General features: G+C 36.5%; 1 protein-coding gene across 6 annotated transcripts in view; it reads right to left on the reverse strand.

Moving 5' to 3' along the window:
* LOC117408899 (myosin light chain kinase, smooth muscle-like) overlaps nt 1-26053 on the reverse strand; it is a 97124-nt gene that overhangs the window by 23240 nt on the left and 47831 nt on the right. For 2 of the 6 annotated variants that reach the window (XM_059032338.1, XM_059032337.1), the window contains exons 4-13: nt 25184-25391; nt 23904-23955; nt 22541-22706; nt 21870-22035; nt 20738-20759; nt 18965-19545; nt 16770-16973; nt 14444-14578; nt 12082-12234; nt 950-1069 (exon numbers count right to left, since the gene is read on the reverse strand). In XM_059032338.1, coding sequence (XP_058888321.1) covers nt 950-1069; nt 12082-12234; nt 14444-14578; nt 16770-16973; nt 18965-19545; nt 20738-20759; nt 21870-22035; nt 22541-22706; nt 23904-23955; nt 25184-25391 — 1807 coding nt within the window. Of the gene's footprint in view, nt 1-949; nt 1070-8506; nt 8624-12081; nt 12235-14443; nt 14579-16769; nt 16974-18964; nt 19546-20017; nt 20143-20737; nt 20760-21869; nt 22036-22540; nt 22707-23903; nt 23956-25183; nt 25392-26053 lie in introns of those variants that run through there. The other 4 variants (XM_034014330.3, XM_059032339.1, XM_059032340.1 and 1 more) reach the window with 4 other exon arrangements.

Below are 26053 nucleotides of genomic sequence, written 5' to 3' on the forward strand. Positions count from 1 at the left end.
AAATGGCTTCAGAGTTTCAAATCTCATCAAAAACATGCATTCAACAAGTGGGAGCTGGTTTGAATCTTGGTTGTACTGAGTTGTCGAACTAGGTTGAGGGCCCACATGGAGTGCTGCATTGTCCTTAGACTTAGATCTTAATCCACTTCATTGAGCTACAGTGACTCCCTACTGACCAGGGGGCTTATGAGTCCAAGAGACTTCCCAGACTGGTGCCCTGGTTCAGCAACTTGTTCAGATTCCAGTCCTCCTGATTAATGAATTGGTTGAAGCAGTGAGGCTGAGTAGAAAACTGCCGTTAAATAGGGTTTGACAAGATCACAATATTCGAAACAGAAAAATGAAACAGAAGACTGAAATGAATGGTTGAAGATGACAATCAATACAGAACACAAAACCACAAAGGAACAATCCAACACATGTAAAAAAAAGTCACTTAATTCACAATCATGTTTTCAACACTTGTTGATCGCACTTTATTTAGGTGGTGTGAATAGGTATTTTAAATTTTCATTTAAAACAAAATGAGTCTAAAACAGCTCACACTGACCTTAATCTTAAAGAACAGTTACAAAAGAAGAAAACAGTTCATATTTTAAACCTAAAGTTGTGTTTGATTATTTCAACAACTAAAAAGCTTAATCTGGTTCCTGGCTTGTTATCAAAAACAAGCAGCTTTAAATGTCAGGAAGGGTGAAAAGCATTGTTTATAAAATATAGTCATATAGCACTGCTGTTTTTCTCATCATGACTATTTAAAAATACTTTACTAACCTCGCTTATCTAATTCCAAACAGATTCTCTTTTTTTAAAACATTAGTATAACTAAGACTGAGACCCGCCCCCTTAATGTAGAGATGGTCCAAACTATCTGAAAAACTATCCATACCTAGGTGAAATAATTGCTATTTTAATGCCTCATGCAAAGGCAAATCAAAATCAGACTTACCTGTCAGTTCAACAGTCATTCGGACTTGACTTCCATCCATGACTCTCATATCAGTCAGAGCTTTCAAGAACACAGGAGGGAAAGTCTTGCTCGCTTCATCCCTTTTAGCTGCCTTCTTTTCTGAAAGTAAAACATGGGCAATTTCCTTTTTTTATAAACAATCAGTACAGCTGGTTTAAATGTACTACGCACTGTACCAAAAATATCAGAAATGGGTAACAAAACATAAAAACTGAACTGAACAAATTAATTTGTATTAACAAAGGTCATTATTTATTTATTTATTTATTTATTGTATTCTTAAATAGTGTAATGAATTTTAAAATGCATGTAACATTAAGGGTTTTAAGATGGGATTTGAACCTAGTACTTCATGCAGGTTATTACATTATACACAATGGCATGTTTTTATTATTATTATTATTATTATTATCATTATTATTATTATTATTATTTTACTACTACAATACATTTGAATACAATCTAGTTATTTTATTTTTTAAGATTACTAGTTCTATGCACTTCACAATAAAACAACAACAAAACATGGCAGACAGGTTTTTTTTAGCTGCAGCATTTTTTTTTTCTACTTTATGCAAATGATAGTCTCTTTATAAACTCCTTGATGGTCTGGGAGTGCTAAATCAGGAACAATCACATGGGAAAGTGAATGAGAGTTTAGGAAAATCATTCCACAGATACTTTGAAATTTAATGACAAAACCAGCCCAAATACATTCATGGAAACTATACGTTCTCATTGAGAGAACATACAGTAATACTACGGGTAAAATGTAGGCTCAGCTCCAGAGGTCAGCACATTGTTAAGTAATTGTTAAAATTATGAGTTGGGAATAAATATAAAACTGTACGTACTATTGAACTGCTTACAACAGAGTTGTGGGGGCACTGTGGAGGGAACCTAATTTTCAGTTAAATAAACTAATTTTGTTTCTTGCCTACAGGAATATCACTGATTACAAAAGATCAAAGGTCTGTTCCCTTAGTGCAGCCATTTTAAAATCCTTATGTACTTAACCAGACAGTTGAAAAAGGGAGCAGGCAGTTGTACAGAACTGTAGTTTAATCTTTTCACTGCCATCACAATAGAACACTACCTATTTTTCTTTGCTTTTTTTAAAGTACAGCTTCTTCATTCTATGAATTTTTTTATTTACAATTAAATGGCATTGTCCAGTAACAATAAGAGAAATAGTTTTTGTCCGAATTACTTCATGGGCACTGGTGGCATGTTTAACACAGATTCTTAAAGATTTAAAAAAGATGTTGGCATTGTTCCTGAGCAATTTAGGCCAGTTTAAAAAAAGACAACACTCGTGGAATCGTGCTCATAATGAGCTCCAGTGGCATACTGAACTAAGCTGCACTTAATGTTAATGTACACAAATGATATACAAATTATATGCTAAACAGTATCGTGTATCCCACAATGCTAATCAATCATGGCAGAGCCCACGGAGGAGCACCAAGCCAGGGACAGTATTTTTTAAAGTCTTCTTAAGACAAAACTTAAAGTTAACATCTTCCTAAGATTGTTCTTCAATTTTTCTTACTATCGTCCTAAACTTCTTCTTAAGAACTTCCTAAATATTGTCTGCGATTTTTTAAGACACCTTTGAAATAAGTGTGATACGCTTTCGGTTTGCCAGTATGAAACCAACTGGTTCTTCGAATTTAATGAAGTGCGGTTCTAACGTGTACTTAATTTCAATTGAGTTCGGCACGCCTCTGGAGCATCGGTCCCTTTCCTCTGTTTCACTACTTTGGCAGATGGATAGTACATAAGAAAAGAAGATAGTGTAATTCAACAGTAGCAGAACTTTCACCTTTAAAGTGTAACTTGCAGGTCAAACACACCAATACATTTCATCAATAGAAATAAAATTGTTTTGATGTGGTTAAAAAATATTAATAAACAACAAAGACATGATGGATTTTGTGTGTTGTATGGCCACACCCGCTCAAAAATCGTGCTGGCCGGAATAAAACCGGAAGTTACATACAAAAAGGTAAACACACATGGCGACTGCCGCTGAAAACCTAGACGATGAAGTCGAAGACCCAATTAATTTTAGGGAACAGGTGCCACAGCCCTACATTTTTTAACCGCTGGTGAGGCAGTGGGATCCCACTGATCAGCAGCTAAATGGGGATCGACAAGAAACAGTTATGGACTCCAATAGTTGTGGACCCTCCAAAATCTGTGGTGGATCGGCAACACTGCATGATGAGTGTAATTTCCAAAACTGTAATGTGTTTGATTAACAATAATACACGCTTCAGTATCTATACTCTGTAATTAGTTTATATTAGTTTAGCGATTGTCTGTTATGGCCTATAATACCCATTTTTATCATTTTGTCTGTGATCACAGAACAGCAGACCACTGACACTGTGAAATCTTTTCAAAGACGATAAATTACAAACATTACAATAATGTACAGAAGACATAACGATTGATAAGATGGCATTATATAAAGCAGATAAGACAACTTCAGCAATGAATATGGAAAAATAAACATTTCTTTACTCACTATTACGTCAGTGGTACGCATTTTCTGATGCAGTAAAGTTCGGATAGTTGTTTGTAATCCAGAAATACAGGTTTATATCCCAATATGGTAATGCCATAACAGCTATTGACATGTTTTGTATCCTGATGATGCACACACAATAATTAAAGTCTCTAATTTTAAAAGTGACTGTTGATATTATGACCGTAGATTTCTGTCAAAAATAGTAATGTAACTGAAATACTGTAACTTACTTGTTAGGTAAGCAAGGAAATTAAGAAACAGATAACCCAGTCCACAAAACCATTTCCTCCGAGAGGGCATTCAATAATAAACAATAAAAAAAGTTGTTTTGTCCCTGCCTGTATTGTTTTAGGTGACACAAATTTTTCAGCAGCACAATAATTGCTGGATGAATCAGCTTTTCTGATAACCATGATCTTAAATCGCATCATAACTTCTTCGTAATCCCTTTGATACTTGACCCCTTTTCAATCCACTCTTTTCCACCTGGTCACTGCAGCTAGTTTTACCCACTTTCATTACTGTATACTGTACTCATTACACACTTTTGCAACAGCCTTGACTTGAGGCGAGTTGTATTTTTCAAATCTTATTTTCATTACAAAAAAAAAAAAAAAAAACCTTGCCTAAAATTTGGGCTAATATGTGTGTGTGTGTGTGTGTGTTGGTGCTTTCCTATAAAACCTCAATGATATATTTATTACAAAAACAAACAAACCAAAAAAAAACATTTGACGTGCACTGAAGGTAGCGCATCTGATTTCAACCTGATTCGTTGCTTGCTTCTCAATCCCAAGCTATATTCAAGTAAGTCGCCCTTCAGATAATCACCGTCGAGAAAGTGCGCGCCACAAACGACAGAATTCTTTTGGTGAACGTATTTCGCTGTGAAGTTCCCTGTTTTGACTTGTACAAACCGCACCCTGGAGCGAAATACGGCACCCTTTTTTCCCTGGAAAGGCATGCACCCGATGCCCTGACATGTTGGAGTTCGTGCAGCCCCCGCACACACACAAATTCACCATATTATTATTATTATTATTATTATTATTATTATTATTATTATTTATTTATTTATTTATTTTTATCTCACAAACCTGTAGGCCAGACTTACAGGCCGAGAACTGTTTCCCTTTTGATACGTCATGCGTGACGTGTACAAAAAGGTTGTGTTTTTGGTAGGCGTGGTCCATGATCCACATGAATCGCATTTTAGTGGCCTATAAAATGTTTTAAAAAACTAAATAAATAATGCTAATATTCTTAATAAACACTGCCGCATCAATATCAGTGATTAAAAAAACCCTGCAATACACACTTTAAACCAACATAACGATTCCGTGGGCAACACCTCAATAAACATTTTCCTGATGGAGAAACATCACACTGAGTATGAAAAGCACTAATTTGCAAGCTTACTCAGTTACCTATCACATGTTTGAATCAGACCAATTTCAAGGACAGAATCTCAGACATAGCAAAGAAAACATCAAGCAAGAAGAGGAGAATGTTCCTATTTCCCCTGGGTTTAGTTGAATCTCTTTCAGAAATGTCTCTGACTTTCCTCAGAATCCCACCAGCTCTGAGGAAACACTGCTTAGTGATCTGAAGCAGACCCTGAGTCATGCCAACAGAACTGGAATGTGAGAGTGAGCACTCTCCTCTCCATAACAACTAACAGCCTTCGTAAAGATAGGCACAGATTACAGAGATGTCCAAATTGAATACTGTTTACTATAAAGTCAATTTGCAATTTGTAAACATTACTGTTCATTCTTTGTGGTTGTATTTAAAAACATTACATTTTCCGCAAATATATTTATTTTACCTTTTTTTTTTTTTTTTAACAAAACAAGCATGACAAAAATATCAAACAGATTAAAAAAAAGTTTTCATAATGGTGAACAAGATTGCCCAGCTGTGTAAAGGCATCAGTCCAGGCCGTCCTCTGGGCCAGGCAAACCAGTTAAATTGAATGAATGTTTAATCGGTTCAATTTAAGCATTTAGAACATATTTCGAGCAATTAAAAAGACTTGGACTAAACAGGCCAACTTTCCTCACCCCTGTGCTGAATCAAACCGGTGTCCCTCGCCAACAAATTAAAACTCTGCTCTTAAAGAGAAGCATTTACTAGGTAAAAAGTGCGAGTATTAATCAGATAATTTAATAAAACAGTAGTGAATACAACCTACAACATCATTCACTTAATTCTCTTTACTTGATAATGCATCTGTCTCTATCAGATAAAAATATGGACCACAACATGTTGGGTGATGTCAGAAGTAGACAGGGACACAATCTCACCACCAAGAGGGTGTATGAATTCTACAATTAATGTTTCATTAAAAAACTTTAATGGGGAGTGTGAACAGGCTGGCTGTAGGGGTGACATCAGGCCAGGAAATAATAATAATAATAATAATAATAATAATAATAATAATAATAATAATAATAATAATAATAATAATAATATCTTTATATAGTGCCTTTCATAGACCACCATCACAAAGCGCTTTAGAGAGGCAGGTTGTGAACTGTGCATTATATGCAGAGTCTCTTACAAACAGGACATTGATTTAACATCTTATCCACAGGACGGAGCACAAGGACTTGCTCAGGGTCACACAGTGAGTCAGTCAGTGGCAGAGGTGGGACTTGAACCGGTGACCTTCTGGTTACAAGCGCTGGACTTTAACCACTGGACCTCATTTCCTGCTTGATGAAACCAAATGAAACCAAAACATCAGCAACTGTGGGCAAAACTGAGATGCTGCTGCACTGTGTTTTATTAACACAAATAAAAATAAAAGGTTTAAATCAAACAAAAACACCGACACAAAACAAATGGCATGTTGGCCAAATGAACAGACAAACAAACAAACAGTGGACAAACAGACAAACAAGTATCATGCTGGCTATAGCAAATGTTGTTTTTACTTTATAAATTCTCTCCTCTGTCTCTCTCATTCTCCACCCACAAACACCCAACCCCGAGTGAGTGAAACATTCATACTTTTGTGCAGCTATACCGAGATTGGATTGCTAATCAATCATTCAATTGGAATCTCGGTACATCTGCACGTAAACTACTTTGTGCACTTCCTGTGCTTCCATTCAAATACCCCTTTTACTCTGCACGTGAAGTGCCATCCCCGTGCCTAAATACAAATATACATTTTATAACACTCATGCTATATAACCCCACATTATATCCCATGCACCAGTACATATACACCAACATTAATACACCACACGCAATATATAGACATAAAATACACATGGGGGTGGGGTACACTGCCACAGGGAGTTTCAAAACCTATAGGGTAAATTGCTTTTTTTGTCTGAAAGAATTTTAGGAAATCACTTCAAACATTTTAATCAGCAGAGACTTTGTTACTACATGTCTTTAATACCAGAGAGCTAATGAACAAAAGAAAGGGCTTGGTTTCCATCCTCCTTCATTCACATTTACCATTTATGGCCTTTGGTTACAGTTTGTGCCTCCAGATTAATACATCTGTTGGCTGAACGCAGGGGACTTAACTCTTCAGAAAACCAAACAGACAAGATACAGTGTTTTCCTAAACAATTCTCATTTTGTATATACATATTTGGCATGCCACAGACTGGGGTCCAAGGTTTTTTTAAATATGTTTCCACAATGTGTACCTAAACAGAAAAGCATTAGTAGCCTTTTTTTTTTTTTTTGACAGTTTATGTAAACCTATTACAGAAATAAGGGTATTTTTCCTCCAAACCTTAAATATGTATTCCAGTTTATCTTTATTTGAATCTTTTCCAAATATTTAACTCTGACCTGCCAAATGAGCCATGAAAAACAATAAGTGCCCTGCTGTTTTTTAGCCCTTATAAAGATTTGACATTCAACATAAATGTATTTGTAACTGCAATTAAATAACTTTTAATATCCCAAAAAAACACACTGATCTTGAGTTTGAAATACTGTACGCATATTGTGTTTGTTTTAATGAAAATGTTAAAAACACACCCTGTAGTACTGTATATTCTGAACACATAGTATTGTATAAATTCCTCATTACTTTATGAGGGACAAGCAAATAAACAACCCCTTAAAAAATCCTTAAACACCCATGTCACCCCTGTGATGTCCATTCTTCACTGGCTCCCATAAGGATCCATTGGGGCTACATACCCAGCTGCACTCTTGTTCCAGAGATGCAGGCCTTTTAAACTTTTAACACTGCCTACTTTCAATAAGTCAGGCTTTCCGTAAACCCTTGGTAGTCTTGCTTTCAGCAGACACAGCTTACTAGAACTGACTCCCTATACCATATAGCTGCATTGGCCATTCTCCGGTGAAGTGCCTAACCCAATCAAAATGATCTTAAGTTATCTTCTTATGAACAGTGACCTCGCAATGGAGTTGCAGTTGCAGTTTAAAAATAGCACAAGTTTAATTTAAAATACAATTTCACTTTTTAAAACTCATTCAGATATATCTTAAATACTGATACACTGACACATTAAAAAGTGCTTAGATACCTTTACATAAAACCCCTTGGTAGATCCTTCATGGTTTTGAGGTGAACTGTTTTGAATCTGTGAAAAGCTCCAATAATCTTTACAGGATAACAGTAAGAAAAGAACAAACAACTACGAGTTAGACAACATGGTTTCTACAATTAAACGCGATTGCCTACATTTTATGGGCTAAAGCTGGGAAGCTTTATCTGGTTTTATACTATATTGCTATCACCTCGGTAAACAATACTACTAACTTGCAGAACGGAAATCTGTCCCAAATCAAAACATATGATATCACAGCAGGAGCCAGATGGACAAGCAGTGAACTACAGAAGATAACAATGGGGCCTTAAACCCCAACTACACAGTTTTTTTTTTCTCATCAAACCCGCCAGCGCTGAACATTGACATTACAGTTGCAACCATAAGTCTTATTGACTTTGAGTATACTTTGTATATAAAATAGATTGCGATCACAATAATATGTTTTACCTCCTGGCTCCAGAGAAGAAAGTTTGACATTTTCAACAGCTTGAAAAAATGTTCCCTGTAAACATTCCTTCTTCATTTGAAAAGGCTGCAACTGTATAGGGTGAAGCCCTGGACTGTTTCTTGCAGCTATAAGCTACTTGTCTTCAGACTTACAGTAATGACTGACTTGTTAATCAGATTTAAAAGGACGTCCAAAAGAAACCCAACATTGCACTGCAACAGTTTGCCATTGCAACCTGGGCTTTCCTCATGGAGCTTAAGCAGTCTTCTCTGCATATTGTTATGTTGATCAGTATGGTATTCCCATTAACATCCTTGGTTATGTACCTTGTTTTTAGTTAATATCCTATGTGCATTAACAGCTGGCACAGAACAGACTGTGGTAGTCATCATTTTTATAGGAGGCTGTGTGGTCCAGTGGTTAAAGAAAAGGGCTTGTAACCAGGAGGTCCCCGGTTCAAATCCCACCTCAGCCACTGACTCATTGTGTGACCCTGAGCAAGTCACTTAACCTCCTTGTGCTCTGTCTTTCAGGTGAGACGTAATTGTAAGTGACTCTGCAGCTGATGCATAGGTCACACACCCTAGTCTCGGTAAGTTGCCTTGGATAAAGGTGTCTGCTAAATAAACAAATAATAATAATAACTAGAGCAGACATTTTAAAAAGAGCTTTAAAACAGACTTTACAGTTATAAGTGTAAAAACTTGTCAGGATGTTAACAATGAAAAGAAACATGTACAGGTATGTTTTAAACAGTTGTAGCAACATGTGGGGACGTGGAACGCTATATTTTTCGGAACCCCGCTATATAAAGATGACTTCCAGATTCCACCTACTGCAGCAAACCTCAGATATCAGATGTTTAATAAACAATGTCACTAAAAAATGCACTGACTAATGTGCAAAAACCAAATTGCTATCTGCAAGTGGGTGCAACGGAAGTGGCCTTAAATTTCAATGTAAGGTTTTCCTCAGAAACGCAAAGCGCCATTGCTACCAGCTTTTTTGGGTGTACTCTGATGTGATATATATCTAAAGAAGCTCTCCATAACCGTTACCTAAAGTGAGTTTTAGATGAAAGAATTACTGTTGAGAATCTATAGAAAATACCCTGGAAGGTTTCTAAAAATGGCCACCAGTAGTAAATGCTTCACTGAATAATGAGACTTGGACAAATACATTTAAAAAAGCATGACATACAGCTTTAACTAAGCTAGAAATGTGACTTTTTGTGAACCAAAACAAGCTATCGCTGCATGCATAATCTAATGGGAATGTCATATGAGATCAAATGGTTTGTAAATATGAAGTAAAATGTACATGTGAAAACGATCTGTATCATTGTAAAGGCCAAAGGTTAAAGCAATGTGTCACTTAAACTGTTAATATTCACTGGACACCACCATTCATGGAGTTTTAGCTCTGAACCCCTAACTATCGCCGTGTTCACTGCATCAGACATGAATACCTCCTTGTGCTCCGTCTTTCGGGTGAGACGCTGATGCATAGTTCACACACCCTAGTCTCTGTAAGTCACCTTGGATAAAGGCGTCTGCTAAATAAACAAATCAGATGTCACACATAACCCCAGACCACACTTTTGATAATAGCTTCCTCTAAGCTTAGATTGGATTCTGGATAAATTCCAAAGCTACGTAAGCCAGTCTAACACTAGGCATTAAATCTTAATAGGTTCAAATGGAATAATAAAACAATAAACAAACAAGATTAGCTGTGTTCAGACTAGGCTTAAAAAACTAAACAAGACTGATTCCACACCGATTTCACTGTTCAGACTAACCCTCAGATTGGTCTGAGACTGGTTTAACAGGTCTCACATTGGTTTGAGATAGAACAGTTTTGACAAGATCAGTCTAAGTAAAGTTTGAACAGAGAAACTGGTTCTATAATGGTGAGCTTTGCCAAAACCACTGTGTCCAGTGGGTGAATTTCCCTGTTGTAAAAAAGATCAGTTTCCATATTTCTGCATATTTCCTTTTCACAAAGTAATATAGGACTAAATAAACATGAGACAGTACTGTGTTATTTGCTTTGAAGGAAGTTGGTTGTGCAGTTGACATATATTTTTATGGTGGCTTATTAAAAGAAAAGTTTTTTTTTTATCTATTTAATAATTTTCATATTTGTTTTCATTTATTTTTTTGTTCTTGTCTTTTTCTGACTTCTTTTCAATTTTGCGATACTTCTATTCTTTGTCAGGGAAGATTTACAAACATCTGACAAATGTCACCATAAAACAGTGTCTCATTTAAGATGATTTTTTGTTTCCATGGAAACGCCATTAGACCATTACTTCCACATTAAAGAGCTGTGTGGGAAACTGTTGGTATTTCACATTTGCTATAAAAAACCTAAATCTGTGCCATAAAAAATTATATGAAAAATGTAGAAAGCAGATGTTTAATTTAATAATACCGAAAGCCATCAGAGAACATAAAAATAACATTTATCTTAAAGCAATGAAGCCTTTAACAAAGGTATTCCTCCCAACAGAGGTTTTAACATTTGGTCTTTAGAGTGTTTCCTGTTTTTATGTCCTAAAAAACTCTATACAGTATCCAGCCAAGAGGGTCATTGACCATGACTTAAAATGGCCTTAAAGGAAGTCATAAATAATAGCCTCAGTTAAGAGTGTGGCTCATGAAAGAATGAGATGTTTTTTATACATTTAAATAATCCCTTGAGAAAGAGATGAAAACATTTATTTTCAATAGCCTCCTAAGAGACATCAAAGACAAAACTGACTCAGAACCTCTAAGCTATTAACAACTGGTGGATGACTAGATGCAGGGGCACGGGAACTAGGGGTGCTGGGGGTGTGGCTGCACCCCTGGCTTGAAGTACAGGGGTGCTGTGCACTGGCTGGTGCAATGAGAAATCCTACTAGTTTTATGAATCTTATGAGCTGTGTATGCAGTGCACTGCTCCTTTTAATATGGCTTTTGAATACAAACGACAATAGACCAATCAGCGCTGATTATCACTAGATATTTTATAAATTGCACAGTTGTAATCTCATGAGATTCGGTTAGTAGTTAGAAAGCATTAGCTTGTAAACAGTCAAGCGGTTATTGAAAATGCTTGATGAAAGAAAATCTAATAATAAATAATAATAAATATTTTTCAGTGTCCTATATTGTCAATCTATCTATTTTAATTTAACATAGCAGATAAAGTTACAAAAAATCGAGAATAGTGTTTGAGGTCAGCAGCATACAGTAACCACAACAACAACAGCAACTAGTCTCAAGTTGTAGAAATCAAACATCTGCATGCAGACTGATTACTTTCAGCATATGTTTACATGGTGTAAACTGTGGTGGTCTAAACCAGTAATATGGAAGAATGAAATCAGTTTAAGTACTGAACTACAATTAATACAATGACCTACCAACTTCTGTTACTGAGTTTAAGATGTCATTCAGAAATTAAGATGATTTTAGCATTCCCTATAAACATCGCATTGTTATAAGATACATATAAAGAAGCACTAGGGCTGAATTTCACCATAACTATAACCTAGGCAAAAAATAAATACAATATTTAGCCCTACCTTTTATGACTACTTTGGCACTGCAAGTTGCTCTTCCACAGCTGTTCTCCGCCATACAGGTATATAAACCATCATCCTCAGGTAATGCATCCTGAACTATCAGTTTGGCCACTCCATTTTCAAAAGTTGCATGTGCGTACTGGATAGTGTTATCTAGGAATGGCAAGAACAAAAATGCAATGAACAATTTGAACTAGTTTTTTTTTTTTTTTGAGTGCCCAGTTATCTCACCCTCGATTTTCTCCCCAATTTAGAACGTTCAATCATTTGTTCACACGTTCAATCATTTGTTCACACAGCTCAGGAGATCTGAAGGTTCAGCGGGCATCCTCCGATCCCATGACAGAGCCAGTTTCCTCTTTTACACCCTGGAACTTGAGAGTGGATGCCAGTACACGAGCTCACTAGGTGCCTGGCCGGTAGGGTTCACTGTAGTGCGATGAGGACAGACAATCCCTGCCGGCTTTGCCTCCCTAACCCGAGGAGAGCCACAGCCAATGCGACCCACCGGAATTCCCAATGAAGACCGCCGACTTCGAAGAGCCGGCACTCCCCTGACTGTATGACTTACCCTGCACACCACGTGCCACGCTTTTACCAGTGAGCCACTCGGGGACCCCTAGAATTTGAAATTGTTAACATATCCTTTAATTGCTCAGCCAATCAGCTACATGCACAGTATGTGAAAAAACTTCAATAACTTTATGCTAGATACAGCTTTCAATTATCCAGATTTAGCGCGCATGCAGAACTCTTACAGTATTTTAAAGATGAACACAATATTAAAGCCCTTGATACTATTTCTGCAGCTTGTCGTTTTAAGCCTTTAAATGTGTGGATTTCCATAGACAAAGCCTTGTACAGGAATTTACTGGGTGGGATGTAAGTTGTTTCTGGCTGACATGCTCCCGTGCAAAGTTTTTGTTTCAGATGGGGGTCACAGTGCATGACATATGTAAAACATACTAAGATATTTAAACCTGGGTACCTCTGAGGGCTGCTTATCCTCAACAAACACAAAATATATCATCTCCATTATCTTGTTAAATATGATAGCATAGGCTTTTAATTCCAGGGGACTGTTTTTCAGCAAGTAGGCATTTCCTAATCTGTCTACATGAGTCAATAACAGTCTCAAGTGTCTGCTTTTGGAGTACAAACTAATGCCAAGTCTGCCTGGTGTAATATTTCAGGGAGAGCAATGCATGTTTTTCCTATATATGGTTGTAACTCTTATATTTGTTTAATAGCACCAGCTATATTTTCCAGCCATGCAGAAGAACTAGGTACTTGTATTGTATTTGAGTTGACTCTGCTGGTCAACCTTTACAGACAGTACATTTTTACTTTAATTAAATACAAAAGCATTTTAACAAAATTACAGGAAACCGTTAAAGTATTTGCAGATCAGCTATTTGATACATTAACCTTCAAGCAACTTCATGGTTCAGACTGGGTGATTGTTGTAAAATGTATCCAAACAAAATAAGAAAAATACATTCAGTAGTTATTAGTGCTTCTTGCTTCAACTTCCAAAGACAAACTAGTTATTTTCCATTACTTTTACATTCCCCCAAACCTTCTGTTATATCTCATTTGTATCCTGATCTTGTAGGGCAAGGAAATTTGGTTTGATGAAGAATTTCTGTTGCACCAATGTCCCATATACAAACTTCCAATTTGTTTGTTGTTCTAAATACATTCAGAGTAAGCAACATGGTATATAAACTTTAATATTTGATGTTTTCATTTAAAAGTTGTCATTATTCTGCTCCGTTCTGATGTTTCATCAATAATTCTGGTTCTTAATGAGTCTATCACCTACCACTTCTGTATCCTGTCTGCTCGTGTTGCTATAGTGACACACATATGATTAGCTGTGGGTAGGCGCACATGACGGCCTAACATATGCACCTGGAAGCCCATGTATATTTATACCAGAGGGCTGAACAAACTCTCACTTTCCAGTTCAGAGATGTCAATAGAGATTCATACTGAAACACATTTCTCAGAGTAGACTGCAAGCATTTTGCTATGGCCAATTTTGAAAGAGTCTTCGAGCATTAGCTTTTTTGATCATGTGACTATATAATCACTATCACTATTCATAACCTATTATTACAATGTTGCAATATTAATGCTTTACTCCATTTTCAGACTGTATAATGGAAATGATCATGAAATTTTCTGGAAATGTGCTTCTCTTTTTCGGCTAATTTACGCATTTACCAGTAGGGGTCCCCATTAACACTTTTTTATAAATCAGCACTCAAAGATATACAAAATATTGATTTATGTTTATATTGAATTACGACCTATACTTAAAATGCATGGCTTTATTTTAGTCATATAGTGAACTTACCATTTAATAACCAGGTAATCTGAGGCGGGGGGTTGGCCTCAACAAAGCACTGCAACACAAAATCTTGTCCTTCACTCACTGTGCACCCCTTCAAAGGAGTGGTGACAAACGGGGCCTTTCCCTCCACTTTTGGGCCTTTTTAAGAAAAAAAAATGCAATTAGCCACATTTTCTGCCATGCTGGTTTGTTAAGAAAGCATTAGCTGTATATATACTGTCCATTCAGTGTTACTACCATGAAATTCATTATTTAATCTAAAATGTTTACCCTGCTTAAAGCAACGAGGAGTATTTTCTTACTGTTGTTCATGTATTTGTTTGGATGTCGTTATTGCGGTTCTAAATGAAATCTGCATTTTGGATATTTACATCTTCAGATACTGTACTGTTCTTTGACCATAACATTCACAGAATATTGTTTAATTTTTAAAAAGAAAGACACCTAGTAGCAAAATCATGTTTCAGCTGTTCAAACGGTAATGGCTTAAGAAGAGAAGTTAGTTTAATAAACTCTGCTCTGTTCCACCGTCACACACGAACCAATACGAAGAGCCTCAAGTCTTTGCCTAATAAAGACCCTGGGAGAACAACAAAGTCTGACTACTGCAGCAGCGACACTGTGATGAAGCAGGGCATGTGTTCCAGTGCTGTTACATGTCTTTGGATAGCGTGTGCATTTATAAAAGCTTTGTTTTTCAAAAGAAGTAAGTTCAACAGTATTTCCTATGAAAGGGAACCTGACAAGACGTCTCCGGAGCCAACGGTTTCACTTTTTCAGTTGTCACACACTGTAAGAAATAGTAGTGACTTACGGTAGCGCTCCTGCTACTAGGATAGGGACTCGCTTAATAAGAAATAACTTTTTCTGGATTACCTTACAGGGTCTGATAGTTTTCCAGCATACAGGGAAAAATGCATGTGGAAGTAAGAATGATACTGCTTGAAAATGTTCACTGCCATTTTGTATCCAATTATGTCAAAATATTATAAAGCAAAATAACCTCTATTATCTATTCAGCTGTCTCTGTGATAACCCTGTACCAGTTTTTATTGCAAGATCTGTATCCCATGTGCTTCACTTGAAATGTATTTGCTTACGATTGTAAGTCGCCCTGGATAAGGGCGTCTGCTAAGAAATAAATAATAATAATAATATTGGAAGTACTACAACCTAGAAATGCTTTATTAAAAAAAAACAGACTTCCCTTTTCTTAAGGGTAGTTGTAAAATGTACTAGACCGCAGGAGGTAGCTTGAATGACTAGAGAGGACACGTGTCTAAACACAGTACTGCAACTACTTTTCATATACACAAATGAGGATTTCAGTGGTTAAAATAAAAACTACAGTAATCCTAATCTTACACCACCGTGGGACCTGTCTATGTAAGAAATAATACATGTGTTAGAGAAAGCTAAATGTTCAAATGCCGATGCATAAACTGTACACACATATCTACATCTTTTCAATCTTAATAATTTCAAACCTTCTTTAATATTCAACACAAATCTAATCTGATGCAGTATCAACCACACACCAGTAGATGGAGTTGACCAGCCTTGTGGAAATTTCCAGAAGCTGAGTATTCTTATTCTCAAAGTAATGCAATGGGGTCATTCCATTTGTCATTTGCTTAAATGTATTATTTTATTTATGCAAAGCCCTTGAAACAAGCTTCAAAATTATACTACTATTTGTTGTACTAGACCAGCTTTCCATCAGAGTTATATCTTATCTCTTTTAAGTTTATGCCTTTACTTGTTTTATTAATTAAGCTTTAAGACTGCACAACATGTGAAAGGAGTTGAGCTAGAAACCAACGAGGATTTAATGTTTTATTGACTGCCTTTTAAGTGGTTTATGTTTGCATCGTTTTCATAAATAGCTACTCCAATGTTAGAGGTTTCATTAATGACAGTGCAGTCTTTGTAAATGATTTATTTTGAATGTGGTTTGAGATCTAAATCCTTTCTTCCTGGATATCCGGTACTGACAAGAGGTATCATAGAGGCTTCTGAGGAGTAAAACATGTGTTAAACTACTGCGACTCAAAATAAGAAAGGATTTTTTTTTTTTGTTGCTTAATATTATATATCTTCCTACCAAGTTATAGTCCAAAAAATGCAATTTTGTTTTACAATTGGTATTTTTATCAAATCTTTATCCTGGGCTTTTAAAAGGGACCAAGTAACAAAAAATCTGATAAAGTGCGCAATCATGTAATGCTATCACTGTTTTTGTTATTAAATGACTGTAAAGAAGGTGATATTTTCTGTTTGCAGAAAATACGCCTAAAAATAAAATGAAACTTCAGAAGAGATGACTTACTTTTCACATTCAGTGTCCAAGTACAAGAGGCCTGTCCTCTGTTGTTTATTGCTGTGCAGCTATATTGCCCACGATCAACTTTCTGGACTTTGGCTAGGGAAAGACAATACATTCCGCCTTCTTCGTATATCTTTAGCCCTGCTTTACCCCTCAGGGGAATGCCATCTCTAATCCACTTGACATCAGGTTGTGGACTTCCTGAAACTGAACGAAACAAGGTTGTTTTTACTAACAATAACATAAATAGATAAATACTCTGGAAGAAGTTATTTAAAAAAAAAGATGTGACCTTATCTAACTACTGTGTGTTTGATATTTACTTTAAGGGCTTGTTACCTGCAATTCCACTAGATGTTATTGGGCTTTTTGGCAGCCCTAAATATACTTTACTAATCAGCCAACTCATCAATATATATATTTTATTTTGTGAAATTATTTATTCAGTTTGAGTTAGCTTAATCTGGAGTTTGATTCTATTACTCATATCAAAATTAATTTTAATGGTATTTACACTTATTCTATGTAGGAAAAGTTTTACTTGCCCAACAAGACAACATAATATGAAACGGTATATTGGAGGTATACAGTAGGCCAAAAAAAGAAAGATGTGCTATTGTGTTAAATCTTACTGGCAAACCTACTTTGTTTTATTTTTCATATTTATTACTTTAAGCAGCTATTTTGTGTCTTAGATAGTATGCTTTTGATAGATGTACAAAAAGTGTATTAAAATGAGAACAATTATGAGGCTCGGAGTCCTGAGGCTGTGGGAGGCACAGCCTGCCCAGTTTAATTTAAAAAATGTCTGAAGTACACCTTTCCTGCTCCTTTTTGGGCAAAGCTAACCAACACATGTCAAACAGGATTGAATAATATATTCCTCTCATACCAGCAGTACTGAGATCCGAGTTTTTGAAGCTTGCCAATAATACAGTACAGTAGCTGGAGGGGATGAACTATACAAACACCTCATACTTAAGGTGAATGGCTGCATAAACCCATTAAGTACCTGCAGATTACCAGGGCTTAAAACAGGATAAAACAGAATAAAAAAAACATAAAAAAATAAAAATAAAAGAATGTATCAGAGACAGAATGATTCTTGGTGGTAAATCTCCCTCCCGACCTGTGAGGGCGCTGTGTAAAAGGAACAGAGTGCCCTGGACTGGATGGCCTGACAATTCATTCTCAGGGTTAGGTGGAAGTCGGCCATCTAGAAAGGGGTCACAGCTGTGGTACATTAAGTCATCACTCCAGAGGGAAAGCGATGTGGCAACCGCGGATTGGAGGAGAAAAACCACTCGCTAACCAAGGGGACGTGACTGAAGGTACAAAAAGGGGACGTGGCTAGATGATCTGTTCCTTTGTTTATGGTTAAGAGAACGCTAAAGGATGAGCAAAATATTACCGTGAGTGTTTAGTCTTTGTTTTGTTTTGTCGGTTCTAATTGTACTCTTTGTTATTTATTAGACAGCTAACACGATCCGGAACTGTCGCTTAAGGCCAGCACAAACCCGGACAACACTTCACTAATAGTCACGGGTAAATTGTATTTCACCACTTGCACATTAACACTCACCGTGGTCTTGTGATCATGTGTGTGTCTTGTGTGTGTTTAATACTGTGCTTATTTCAGGACTGTCAGCCTTTGTTTAACAGTGCAATACACATTGCTGTGTATTGCCTGGGATGATTATTTGCAGTCACAAAAGACCTGGAATTACAATAAACCTCCACTCCAAATAAAGTATTGTTTGGACACTGAAATCACTTGTTTGTTGTGACTTGTGCACCACATCACTTCTACACCTGCACACTGTAAACCACTTTGCCACAAAGCAATATGCTGTATTTTCATGCAACAACAGGTTTCTTTTCCAGGGACTTTTCACAAAGTGTTTACCCCAGTCTTTAATTAACTCTTTATTTTTAAAAACAGGAAACACCTAATTTTAGTGGATTAAAACAACTAATATCATTCAAGTTTACGAAAACACCGACAGTTGTTTGTTTTTAAGTTTACTTAACATTCTAAAAAGTAAACTGAGGTAAGGACCTTCCTCTCAGCCAAAAAAAATCTTATTGATGCATGCTGAACAGAGCTCCGTGTTTAGAAACATTAAGATTCTAATTTATAACATTTACTGTAACAGTTTAAAAAAGGTTTGATCATTATAAAAACAGTTACCCCCTACCTTTACTTTTAAATGTGACCTCTTGACCTTCCAGGGCATCCAGGCTTTGTGGTTGAATCTCAAACTTTGGAGGAGACCCTTTGGTTTCCCATTTCTGCTCTGCTGTTATTTTGCTGGTTTCTCGCAGCTTCCCAGGTTCCTCGGTCACACCTTGGATTGCCTGGAAAGTTATTCTGCTTTCTACTGTCACCTGCTGCGTCACCTTCTTGGCAGCCTCAACCCTTGGATCGGGGGCTGGTTTTACATCTGCCTTTGTTTTCTGATTAACTTTTACTGATTGAAGTGTAATGGTGCTCGCTGTCTTCTGCTGAACCTCAGATCTTCTCACCTCTGCCTTTGGGTCAACCAATGACTTATTGGATTCTGCCACAGAGGCTTTTTTCACTGGCTCTGCTTTCCTTTGTGTCAGCACATTGGACTCCCTGCTGATAGCTCTCATTGTGGTCAGAGTCTCTTTGGGTTCAGTCTTCACTGCTGTTGTAGTGGACTTCTGTTGCTTTATTATGCCATTTGCTGTTGTGTGCTGGGATTCAGATGTTTCCTCAGTTTTTATGACTGTGGCAGATGGCTTTACTGAAATGCTGAAAGAAAACATAACATTATACCGTCAACATTGGTAACTTGGAACATTTACTTGAAGAGACATATTTCAAAATATATTTTAAAAAATATATATATATATTAGACTAGGAAACCATACTGCTGTTTCTTGTTTACAGCACACTATTCTATGTTGTGTACTCCTGAAGCAGCTTGGTTCCATAACCAGATCATTATTTTAAGTTGAATATATATTTTGTTTGTTAGCATTTTGATATACGAACCTTACAGTTGTTTAATTTAGGACAGGATTTACTGAAGTTTACATATTAGCAGAAATCCTGCATAACAGGCTTTCTGGAAAATACCCAGAATGGAAGAATTAATTTCCCTTTGCAAAATCTTGCTTAACATGAAGGTGGTGGGTTTATTTATAGAATCACATTGTCATGTTACCTCAGCTATTAGTTACAATTAACTCTCTAGGTAAAATTAGTATACTTGAATAGTAACCATGAAGGAACCATATTATTAGGGCTGTGTCCTAAGGTTCGAAGGTTTGAAGGTTCGTTCGCTAGCCAGTGTTTTGAAGATTGTTTTAAACCTTTGAAGGCTCGTCAGACGGGTTCAGGCATTGTATTTTTTTTTCTTTCTTCCTATTAACAGAAATAAATCACACATTACATGTCACTCACATGCAAAATTCGATCTTTTGATTTGTATAATGCATATTACGAAAACAAAAGTTGTTCATGAGTGTTTTTTGCGTATGACTCCTCCCATGTGTCTGATGCGTATGACCCCCTCCTCCCGGAGACGAGCGTCCGGCTGAACAGTTTACAAATGCAAGTATGATAAGTTCATATTATTATTAGTATTATTAATATTATTAGTAGTAGTAAAATGTGACTGATAACCTGCTTGGAACGGTGACTGTTAAATAAAGCTTTGTCCGCTGCAGTTGGTGCTGCTGCAATGCAAGCTTACTGTAGGTCGCAAGCAGGCTCAATTACGTGTAAATAAACAACGTGTATTTTTGTATTTGTATTTAAATTATAAAAACATGATTACTGTGCTTTATAACATTTGTTTAAATCACCAATAAATTATGCAAATGAGTACCATCGAAGGTTCAAACCTTCTTTCTTGCAAACCTTCGAAGGCCAAAATGTACCCTTCGTTGCAGCCCTACAAATTATTACTGCTTTTTAATGTAAGAACATTTTTACTTACATGCCTGATTTTGTATCTGAACCTGAAAAAGAATAAAGAAAAAGAATAGTCTAACACACTTAACTTTTAAGAATATCACAGAACAAAATTATATAAATTAAAAAAAAATACAACCCGATACTACAGGACTGCCAAAACACATGAACACTATATGATCTTTGGCAGTGCTGTTGTATGTCATAGCATTTTTTTTTCATATGGGCAATATTGCTCAGTAATGAAGATGTTTACAATGGTGGGAAATGTATGACAGACATGATTGATGGTAAGCCAGCTGTGAAAACAGTAATCGAACCTCCTCCTAACTCAGTTATATAATGAAGACATTTGTGTAAATGAAATCTAAATGTGAAGTATCATGTCTCCTGTTGTTTGTGATGAATGATTTAATTGGTAAGAGCATTACATGTCTGCACTGTACACTGAAGAGCAAGTAGTTTATTTTTTTTTGTCCCAGTACATTTTCAGATGGTTTACAATCCATCAGTTCTCATTTCTATTACTCATATGCTGTTTTATGTTAGTCTGTGTTGACATGCTTTCATCTGAGTTCAGGGGCTTCAGTTCAGTTCTAGTTGTCTGCAATAGATATAGGCTGGATTAGCCAGTCTTTATAGAATTAGCCTACATATTTATAGAAGTGAGAGACTGTGCCCTGCCTTCTTTTGGACAAGTTTCCTTTTGTCTTGCAGGCAATTATATATATATATATATATATATATATATATATATATATATATATATATATATATATAAACATTTTGGCTGATCTAGCAAACTTAACATATGACAATCAACTAGTACAGGAAAGCATCTCCTGAACTTATGTCAAAAGAGAAAACAAAGTCCACAGTATTTAAGTCATTGCAATTAGAGCCACTCAGAATGATTGCAAACATCAGCAAAGGTAAGGGTGCATTTAAAATATATTATTATTATTATTATTATTATTATTATTATTATTATTATTATTATTATTATTATTATTATTATATTTGTTCATCTAGAAAACTACCGGACACTCAAAGCCTAACACATTCTTAACTCGTATTAAACCAAGTCTATTATATGTACAGCTAAACAACATTAGCAACTAGAATAATGACTCCATTATATAGGGACAAGTTCTTACCCTGAACAGTGAGCTCAGCCGATGCTGAAGCTTTTCCAGCACTATTCACCACGGAACACGTATACATTCCAGAATCCTCTGGTTGTGCATCTCGGATTTCTAAAAAGTGAATTCCTGATTTCTCGAACAGATTGAAATGATCACTTTGCTTCAATTCAGCATCATCCTAAAACATAATTGACATACATATTTTGAAGTTATTTTACCAGAGATTAAGGATTATGTGAACTGTATTTAGAGACATTATAATATATATTGAACCTTACTGACAAAGATTCAACGAATGAGATTATCAGGTCTGAAGTCCAACTCCCTGACCCACAGAAGCTCAAAGGTTCAATGCAGTACTCTCTGTGGGCCCCCAGCCAAGATGTGCAATGGAGCAGATTCAAACCAGCGAGCCGTCTGGGCATACGGCTCACCCTGCTCTCCACGCAGACTTGAATTTACAGGATTAGCCACTGGGGACCCACAACGTCTGTTTTTATGAATACAGTTAAATCTGATATTCCAGAAACTGATCATAACTGTTGTCAAAGAAGCTAACAACACTTCAGGGCAGTTTTTTTATTGATTTATACAGACTTTTACATTTCTGAATACAGTCCAGTGTTTTTCAAGGTTTTGCTTGTGAATTCTAATTAATGGTAAACAATGGACCATATAATTACCTTGAGCCAGATCACTTGAGGCTGGGGCCGCCCTGTAATCTTAGCTGAGAATTTGCCACTCTGACCATCCTTGAGAATAAGCCGCGATGGTTTCGTTACAAACTTTGGTGGACTCTCTCCCCAGATGCTTGGCCTGCTGTCAACTGACGGGACACCAAATCTACCACTGAAATCACACAAAAAAATGGCATCTCTTCCATGACTATCACGATTATTTTAAAGCAAAACAGAAGAGTAAGATGTTACTATTTATGCCTATAATCCTGAAAATTATTTTCTTATTAAACATACTTTAAAAAGTCACACTGTTCCAAATTACACGGCAATGCTAAGAACATGCAGAGCTTGATATAAAGTAACTCTGAATTTAGCTGTTTAATTGAGGTATAAGGATATGATTTCATTGATGGATGAACAGTGCTTTTTGGTACTCTGTAAGATTAAAGTTGCTTGCTTTCAGGTAGTCTGTTAAACTTGCTTAGCTGAGGTAATTTCACTTTAGCAGTGCCAATGGGATAAAATCATGCCACTGCCTGCAAGCAGGTGGTTGGAAAAAGATGCTGAAGGAACTTAAATACTACGGAAAATAATCTATTGCAAAAAATCTGAATTTCACACTTTGTGTCCCTTTACTATAGTCTTCATTAGTCTTGCCTTATGTGCAATCAGGCTGAGCCATTTCCTTTTCCCAAAGTTAGTTTTAACAGGATAGGCACTCAGGCTTCCTCCCCCACCCCCCACCTGCTTGCCATTACTCCAGTACATGCTCCTGCTCCTACTGAGAAATACAACCAAGGGAATTACCTTTTTTCCATTGCTGTTTAATACTGATCATTAGAAAAGTTTCGGAATATTGTAGAACTGCTTACAGTATATTGGTAATCACAAGTACTTCCACGCCACAATATCATGAACATGACTCCCCCTAGTGGCTGATGGCTAGTCAAACAGGTAGAAAAATCAGACTGATACAAGAGCAACATTTCAGACGTCTGCCTTTTTTCTAATTGTAATATAATTTTCTTGTAGGTACTGTATGAGGATCAGAAGTTGAAAAAGTCTGAGAGGATGGGCTCAAAGACATGAGCATTTTGATTTTGATTCTCAGTAGGATACACTTCCACAATATTATACCAAATGTTAGATATACAGGGGTATGACAGGGGTATCACTGTGGCTTCCATCTGTCCCATGAGTTACTTGCACTTACTGTCTCACACATATAGTGCTGTCTCCTAGCTATGACTCCCAACCAGCATTATAATATGGAAGCACTGCAGTTATTGTTTACAGTTATTACCTGGTGATATACATTTACAGCTTATTGATTCAAAAATAATAATGACCATTTTAAATTTCTTACCCTGATGATTTGCTGGTGGACGGCAAATTATATTTCTGCCTTGTATTACCTGCTAATAAAAAAAATAAAATACAAATATTTATTATGATGTGTGTCTTTGCACGTGCTTAGGAAACATACTGTTCAAGGTAATGTACTGTACTGGGAAACATGAATTGTTTAATAATGGACAAATTGCCCCACCTGCTGTGCATTATTACATTTAATTTCAAAGGCCATCTCATGGCGTTCAAGTAAGCATTGCAATGTATCAAAAAGCAGAAACATACGTAAATAATTGTCTTTTCTTATGACTAGGCCAGGTGTACTACCGACTCAGGAACTGTGGGACAACACACTGGCACACTAATGTGGGAGTCTGACCTTTACTGTCGCTAATTAAACATCAAGGGCTGGCTGTTTATTTATCTTATAACACTTAAAGCTACATTTAAGTAATATTTCCTCTAATTATTTAATGAATACCATGAAATAGGGCTGTGTGTACACTGTTAGCATTCCATCTTGTTTCTGTAAGGGTTTAATAATTGTTTACAATCATAAGACAGTATGACTGATTAATTATTTGCCACATCCACCAGGCAAGGAACATGAGTTATACATGATAAACAGTGTAACGAAATGTTGTTTTATAAACACTTCAAGGAAAGGAAACTAAAAGCAGTACAGTATCTGCAGCAATAAAGGCTTGATGGACAGCAGTCATATTAGTATGCCCTTTGAACTGTTCAGTTCATTTCAAAACAACACATTCCAATACTCCTAGTTTGTTTAAGGCCTTTTACTGTATGGATGTGTACCTAACTGGAGGGTCTGGTTATACAAGTATTCAAGTAATGAACACTTACATACTGTACTGCATTTTTATGACGGAAATACAAATAACTATATTCTGATTTAGCTTCCCCTTGCCTTGTTATTCAGATTATAGCTGTATCAGATAAGAATGTACCAACCTGACAAATATTATATTATGTTCAAATTATCAAAAGCTGTTATTTTATACTGGTATAAATCCCTAATAATTGTAAGCTATGAGGTCATTCTCCCTCCACAGACCCACATTATTGCCATAGGGATTGGAGAGGAGGACTGGAGCTGCGGTCCCATGTCCCTGGCCAGGACCAACAGCAGCCAGAGAAAGAATTATAGAGACTGCAGCCAGCCGCTTCTATAGAGATCACTGTACAGCAAGAACCAGATCAAAAAGCCCAATGAAAAGCATTATTTTGACGTGGGCAGTTATTCTTATAACTGCAGGTCATGTTTTTTTTGGTTACCTTCTACTGTCAGCTCAACAGTCACTTGCCGAGCACCCCCATCATTAACAGCCTCGCAGGTATATTTTCCACCATCCTCTTCTTGAACATCTTTGATTACCAGACTGAAAGTTCCTCGGGCACTTTGTTCAATCCCATTGCGGTCTCCTGCAGTGACTGGCTTACCATTCTTGTACCATGTAATCTGAGGTTCTGGATACCCCCGGACCTGAAAGAAAGAACACAGTACAGCTTTTAAGGCATAACTTAAAGACTCTCATCTGTGGAAATGGAGGCATACTGCTACTGTATCTTTAAATGGCAAACCGTAATTGTCTAAATATAATGCAATAATATGTATCCGTGTATAGGACACATCCACTGTATAAAACACAGGGTTTAGGAGCTTTGGGTTACACCCCTTGTTATTTAGTCATTTAGCAGACGCTTGTATCCAGAGCGACTTACAGAGACTTGGGGGTGAAATCATCAACAACTGCTGCTGCAAAGTCACTTACAATAGTACATCTCATCCTAAGGATTGAGCACAAGGAGGTTAAGGGTCACACACAGTGAGTCAGTGGCCGAGCTGGGATTGAACCTTTTTTTAACCACTGGACCACCAAGCCTACTCTTGTATATCTGCACTTTAACATTCTGATACACTACATTGTTTTGAATATTATAACTCCACTATACATACCTAAAATTCAAGCATTCCTCAACCAATACGCAACAGGCATACACAGAAATGCTCCTATAATTTGTAAAAGTGCTAATTTTACCCCAAAAATTACAGGTATAAAATGGCATAATAATATGGCTGCTGTCAACAATGTCAGTCATCAAAAATGAAAAAAAAACAAAACAATGAATGGTACAACAAGGAAG

The sequence above is a fragment of the Acipenser ruthenus genome, chromosome 10 (genome assembly GCF_902713425.1).
Source record: "Acipenser ruthenus chromosome 10, fAciRut3.2 maternal haplotype, whole genome shotgun sequence".
In the NCBI taxonomy this organism is placed as follows: Eukaryota; Metazoa; Chordata; class Actinopteri; order Acipenseriformes; family Acipenseridae; genus Acipenser; species Acipenser ruthenus.